Source organism: Carassius auratus, chromosome 41 (assembly GCF_003368295.1).
Source record: "Carassius auratus strain Wakin chromosome 41, ASM336829v1, whole genome shotgun sequence".
In the NCBI taxonomy this organism is placed as follows: Eukaryota; Metazoa; Chordata; class Actinopteri; order Cypriniformes; family Cyprinidae; genus Carassius; species Carassius auratus.
Window position 1 is genome coordinate 18,851,454 of NC_039283.1, and position 7,139 is coordinate 18,858,592.

Genomic DNA, 7,139 nt, shown 5'->3' on the forward strand with positions numbered 1-7,139 from the left:
ATATGCTTATTGTTGTTTTCCAGTATACCAAAAAATCTACAAATTCTGAAGCAGCAAACTTTGCAAAACACAAAACATTTGGCCACGACTTTGTACAGTACAACTCTGATCCACGTTTCCCCATTTGACCTCCATCTAGTGGACACAAAACATAACTGCAAACTTACACATAATTTCCAGTTAAACGTTAAATTGAAGTTTATTATTATATAATATTAAAAAGAATTAAAAAGAAAGAAAGAATAAAATCCAGAGGAATTTGGGATAGAGAAAAATAGGATAAAAATAATAATAATAAATACAATAAAATATATATTTTAATTTATTTTATTGTTATATTTTTCATGCTTTATTTAATAACAACTCACCCAAAATAATGCAAAAATAAATTTTAAAAATACATGCAAAATAATAACAACTACAAAAGTTGGGAAAAGGTGGGTGGATACAAGTTCTTGAACCTAGCTCAGCGATCGTAACCGACCTCCAAAAGACTACACTTCCCATAATGCCGCGCGCAGCCGCTCCATGTGGAGTGAACGTGCGTGCACATGACATGTGTCTGCTGAAGTACGGAGCGCTGCGAGGACTCTCCTTAAACCCACAGCAGACCTTCGAGAGGTGAATGTAAGTTTCCACGCTGTTTCTAACAAACTATTTCTAACTGTTTCTACCAGCTGATACAATTGGTGTTGTTTTAGCTGTTCTGGTTCTGGCAGAGTGTATTGAAGTTCAGGGCCCTGTTAACTTGAGCTTTGACGTTAGTGATTTTAGTTCTGTAAACGTATGTCTGTCCTCTAAAGCAACCCCAGTGTCATACTGTACATAGAAGATCTACATTAAGTTGGGAGCAAACTGATGTTAATCCATTAATATAACATGTAAGGAATTTAATTTCGCCCCGAACGTCTGGTGGATTAAATGTGTTGAAACTCTTGTGACTGAACAGATCTCTTTATTCATGTAACTTAACTAACCAAAGCGCAGAGAATTTAGTTTTTCAGCTAAGATGGTTGGTCTTTTTCTTAGGAATTGAGAAAGATGTTAAAATTGAAGAAAATTTAAGGGGATGTTCTCAACACTAAAAAAAATTCTAAACAAATAAAAAAACTTTTGTCTTTAATCTGATCAGTCTGCTTCCCACATATCCTTGGCACTAATTGGCTGCTTTTACTTCATTATTTAGCTTGTACAAAAAAAAAAAACAAAAAAAAAAATACAGGAGTTTCTTATGCTCATCAAGGCTGCATTTATTTGATCAAAAATACAGGAAGAAATTTTATATTGTGAAATATTATTATGATGTAAAATAAAGTTTTTTCTATTTAAATATACATTAAAATCTAACTTATTCCTGTGATGCAAAGCTTAATTTTCAGCATCATTAATCCATCCTTCAATATCACATGATCCGTCAGAAATCATTCTAATATGCTGATTTATTATCAGTGCTGGAAACTGTTGTGCTGTTTAATATATATATATATATTTTTAAACCTGTAATATTTTTTCAGGATTCTTTGATGAATAAAAAGTTTAAAAGAAGCGCATTTATTTAAAACCGAAATCTTTTCTAACAATATACATTACAGTTCAAAAGTCATTTTATCAATCACCTTTATTTATATAGTGCTTTAAACAAAATACATTGCGCCAAAGCACTGAACAACATTCATTTGGAAAACAGTGTCTCAATAATGCAAAATGATAGTTAAAGGCAGTTTATCATTGAATTCAGTTATGTCATCTCTGTTCAGTTGAAATAGTGTCTGTTTTAATTGGCAATCAAGTCAATGATATCGCTGTAGATGAAGTGACCCCAACTAAGCAAGCCAGAGGCGACTTTCTTTCATTTTATGAAAGAAATTAAAACTTTTATTAAGCAAGGATGTGTTAAATTGACAAGACCTTAATGTCAAGAAGTGATGGCAAAGATTTATATTGTTAGAAACGATTTATATTTTGAATTTATGCTGTTCCTTTTAACTTTTTATACATTAAAGAATCCTGAAAAAATATTGCAGTTTCCCATAAAAAATATTTGGCAGCCCAACACTGAAAACACTCTTCCTGAACTTTTATTGCTTTTCTATAGCATTGAGCCTCAAAGCTCAACTACCGGTATATATTGGTTTGGTTTCTTCTTTAAACCAAAAAAGCTAAAATTATGCATGGTATAATAATGATATACTAAAATTAAACGAAACAAAAAATAAAAAATTGTTTACCAAAAATATATTTAATTTACAATTAAACAGATTAAATTTCAAATGACGGTAACATTTTACAGTACAATTTATATAATCAGGGCCCCAGACTAAGTTTTGAGAGCAGTGGCACCAGCACCTGATTTGGAAGCACTGAACATGTAATAATTGTACAAGTTTAGTCTCATAGAAACAGAGTTCAGAGTATTCAGAGCATTTATTTTTATTAACCAAAACAGTACCATTGTGAAATCTGTAACAGCCTCATCTTTCATACATTTGTTAGGTCATAATACAGCACTTCATTACCACGGTAAAAAATTAGCCTTACTATATGGTTTCTGTGGTGTTTGTATTGAAAAACAGAAGCCTAAAGACATTCAATTACAAATCCACATCAATTGATAGTAGCTATAATTAACAAAATAATTTAGTCGCATTAGTGCGTGATTGCGTCTGGTGACAATAATAAATGCATGTGCTCTAAACTCATTTTACACAGTTTTCTTTTGAGGTGAGTGGATAAAATGTCTGTGTGTGACGCGCAGTTCATATGAGTACCGCTATTTTGTTCCACTTTTGACATGTTTGGCGTTTAACATATCTATCATGTGCACAGAGTGACAACGACTATCAGTTGGACAAAATGTCATTTATCCAGTGTGTTTGAGTTTGTTAAACCCCGCTGCAAACACCTCTTAAGCAGACAGAATAATGTTAGTGGGCATTTTAAATTGTTCATAATTTTTTTCGCTGCTTAGAACGATTGTGTTATGTATAAACATTTGAATGTAAAATTGTTTAATTTAAATACAAATTTTTTTTTTTTTTTTTTTCAGACTAATCAGCAAGATGTTCATAATTTGGGTGTAACTGATGTTTGACACTAACCTCTTTGGGTTGTCCAGGTCCAGTAGGTGGCGCTCTGTAGGGGGAGGAGGTGATGCAGAGGATGTGGGCTCCAGTCACGGTGCGGCGTGTGGTCCTGCTGCGCTCCGCGTACTTTGGTCGCACCTGGGATAAGGGGGAGCTTCCTGTGACCGTCCGGACCTCACGCTACTTCAGATGCACTAATGTCATCCAGACAAAGGAAGGCCTCAAAACGTCCACAGAGGAAGAAACGCAATTAAACCCTCGGCAGAGTCCAGCTGGGACTGAGGGTCTTTATAAGGCAGATTCGGCATCTGCCCCTCAGAATAAGGGCGATGTCGACCCTCTGCAGGACAAGTCTATCGGGCTCTTTCAGAGATTTAAAAAGACGTTTAAACAGTATGGTAAAGTCATGGTGCCTGTGCACATCGTCACGTCCACTGTTTGGTTTGGGAGCTTTTATTATGCTGCAATGAAGTAAGTGAACATGAGTCATCAGTAATGCACTCTTTAACAAAAAAAAGTTCTATTTTAAAATGTTCTGTCTCTGTTTTGACTTGTCCAGCTTGTCAGTTCTTGTTCTGATTATTTTCAAATTTTTTTCAGTCCTGTAAAAATGTTGGATTATTTATATATTTAATTTGGTATTTTATTAATTATTATTCTTTAATTATTAATAATTATTTTATTAATAATTATTGTAAGCATGGACCTTAAAAAGACACATTTCTTAATTTAATTAGAGATAATTCTGCTGATAAATTCTGTCGATAAACAGCCGATATTAAAAATTATACACTATTTTCTTCATTAAACACAAAGCTAAAATCAGTCATTTTAAAAGTTGCAGCTGAATATAGACATCACAGTATAAAAATGTACAGTATGAAAAGTGAATATCCATTTGCTGAAAATTACATCTAACTGTTATTAAATTAGCAGTGCATTTAAAGATTAAGTGAATGTTAGATGACGACAGCTGTAATGAAATGTTGAAATGAATTAAATTAGTAAAAATCTGATAACCAATATATTGTGCATTATAAAGTTTATGTAGTTTTATTAATATGATGCCAAATGTATGTGCATCATCATGCATGGTACATAACAGGCTCTACATGTTTGAATTCAGTAAACTACATGAATTGAGGTGCTTCAGAGACCAAACCTTACAGATCAAGTGTACTGGGATTAAGTGAGGCTGGCAGGGAGGTTGACTTTTAGCAGATAAAGTCCGTCTGAGCTTCAGCAGGTCAGACGAGCTTTAGCAGTGTCAGCTACTTCGATACAAACAGCACTTGATGGTTAAAAAAGCAAATGTGAGTGACATGTTAATGTTCTGCGTACTCCACAGAGGGGTGAATCTGGTCCCGTTTTTGGAGTTCATCGGTTTACCGGATTGGATGGTGGGAATTTTGCGGGATTCCCAGGGTGGTTATGCACTCACAGCCTATGCAATGTATAAGGTACATAAACAAAACCTAAGATTATTTGATATGGCTTTAAAATCTATATATGTGTGTTATTGAATCAATTTGTCTATCACAGCTCGCTACTCCTGCACGGTACACGGTTACACTGGGGGGCACCTCCCTGTCTGTACAGTACCTCCGCAAACATGGACACCTCTCCACCCCTCCGCCTGTCAAAGAGTACCTTCAAGACAAAATGGGGGAGACCAGGGAACGACTGACTGGAAAAATGGAGGAGACGAAAGAGAGGTTTTCAGAGAAGATGGAGGAAACCAAAGAGCGGCTCTCAGAACGAATGGGGGAGACCAAAGAGCGCTTCTCTGAGAGAAAAGACCAGTTTTCTGAGAAACTGCAGGAGACAAAAGACAAAATGACTTTTCGTAAGAAAGCCGACTAGGCTGCATGGCATTGGGAAGAGAAATGTCACTAAAACCCAGAAGCCTAGTGTGGAATGTTTCAGACAATCAATAATTGCTGTCACTAGGTATTTGGTGTTGACTTAAAGGGATAGTTCAGCTGAAATAATTAACCTTTTAATAACCATTAACTCCTGCAAAACAAAATTTTTGGCCATTTTTTGGCCATATAATGCAAGTCAGTCAAGTCCAAATCAACTTTGGACCCTAATGACTGAAAAAAGTATTTTGTGTTCATACAGGTTTAAAATGACATGAGGGTGAATAAATGACAGAATTTTCATTTTTGGGTGAACTATCCCTTTAAGGAATGCTCACACACAGGAACCATCATCATGTCGAAATGGTTTCCATGCACTTAAATCTGCAAGTTGAGAAGCAAACTTGAACTAGCAATAAAACTAGAATTATATTAAGCCAAAATCATGTTAATTGTGTTTGTTTGAATGTATTTTACTTAAACTGTTTTAAGTATTAAAACTATTTCTACGTGATTTTTTTTTTTTAATGTATGCATTTGTTATTTGAGTTGTGCATATTGCCTGGTGATCTAGACTTTACAATGTCTTGAATTGCACTGTGTTTATCGAGTATCTGGACCGTTTAAACTCAGTGGGTAATAAAGATAATTTATTAGCCACTTTTTAGCCCAGTCAAAATGCATTACTGTACTGAAGAACACTAATCAACTTAATATGCCAGTGTTCATTGAGAGAGTAAAACTGTTGATGTGAAATCATGTACAGGATATTTTTTTTACCTAACGTAAAAATGTAATTATTAGACACATCAGCAACTGGTACTTTTAGTTTATTAGTTAACTGCAGTTGGACAACAGCAGAAGTACAAGCATAAAAGTTTGACTATAACAGTGATAAGAGCAACATGTTTTGATTACTTTTTCTGAGAGAAAAAAAAAGTATTACAGTAACATACCTTATGTTTAAAACTAATTACACCACATTGATTTAAATAAAAAATATGTACATGTGCATGTATATAAAATGTCCACACACATGAACATACGGAGTAACACAAGCCGGGGGAAATGTAGAGTGTAAAATGTCTTGATATAAGTGCTTTCTAATGCTGAATGTCTGTTTTCACACACTAGTATAAACTTTTTCAGTTTTGTTAGTTTCTCTGTGCTTGTGCAAGAAAGAAAAGCTTCGAAAGCATTGCTCAAAATGTCACAACTGCTGTTAGTCAGGTGCTTGTAGTCAAAATGGCATCGCTATGTACATTATCTTCAGGTATATATCTATAGACATGCGAATACAAGCTACTGTACAGTGGAGCACCAGCACATAAATATCTGCAATTTAAAATCATTTTTGCTCCTATACATCACATACACAAGAATGTCTGAAATACAGTATATAACAAAAATAAGAATGTTAAAACTACATCTCTCATTTGGTTCATTATTAAACTTGTAAAGACAGGAAGCACAACACAGGGTGGCATGAAAAGTCAAATAAAATGAACACTTGTTTTAAGCAAGACTGTCATATTATGATGCTGCAATGTTTTTTTGTACTGGTCTGGTACTGGTAAATACATATTCCATGTTTCCATACACTGGATTCCAATTTCTAACTAGTTCAAGTTAAAATGGTTTTCCACAGAAGCCTGTTTCCACCACGGGATATTTTTTTCCTCGCAATTAAAAAACAAAAATAAAAAAATGATTTTGTTTTTTAAATTAGAATTCTTATCCTACATATTTATTTTTCATCAAGGAATAATAATAATACTAATAAAAAAATGGCAGACAAAAACTGACACTATCTCATAATCCTTTTTTTTCTGGCAATTGTGCATTAAAAATTCAGACTTTTTTTCAGAATTGTGAGAAAAAATATCTGAATTGTGATTGTAGAAACCATGGTTTTCAGAGTAAAAACTAGTTGAATAAATTCCTTTGTGTGCATGTGTATATCTGTGCCTTTTGTTATTGGGGCAGTGTTTAAAGAAACATCCTAATCCAGAACAGCATTTCATTCTTTCTGTTTCTGTTTCTGTTCAATATGAAATGCTCTGTAAGTTCAGTATTTTCATAATTAAGCATCCTTCGGTTAATGAATTTCCTTGTTTACCATAATAATAATAATAATAAAAATAATAAAAAAGCAGCACATATGAACTTTAGGCATTTACAAATCCATTGCCAC

At 33.9% G+C, this 7,139-nt stretch overlaps 1 protein-coding gene across 1 annotated transcript; it reads left to right on the plus strand.

Moving 5' to 3' along the window:
* The first annotated feature begins 527 nt into the window (after positions 1–527).
* LOC113059173 (uncharacterized protein C18orf19 homolog B-like) lies at positions 528–5,884 on the plus strand. The gene is made up of 4 exons (XM_026227463.1): positions 528–627; positions 3,116–3,554; positions 4,432–4,543; positions 4,626–5,884. Exons 2-4 carry the CDS (start codon positions 3,151–3,153, stop codon positions 4,944–4,946), a joined length of 837 nt encoding a protein of 278 aa, XP_026083248.1. The 5' UTR covers positions 528–627; positions 3,116–3,150; the 3' UTR covers positions 4,947–5,884.
* Positions 5,885–7,139: the final 1,255 nt, after the last annotated feature.

Bases quoted from the DNA above. Each gene is read 5' to 3' on its own strand.
- LOC113059173 (XM_026227463.1), top strand. From the start codon at position 3,151: ATGCAGAGGATGTGGGCTCCAGTCACGGTGCGGCGTGTGGTCCTGCTG. The intron at 3,555-4,431 runs GTAAGTGAACAT...CGTACTCCACAG, and splicing joins TTTTATTATGCTGCAATGAA to AGGGGTGAATCTGGTCCCGT. The intron at 4,544-4,625 runs GTACATAAACAA...TGTCTATCACAG, and splicing joins CAGCCTATGCAATGTATAAG to CTCGCTACTCCTGCACGGTA.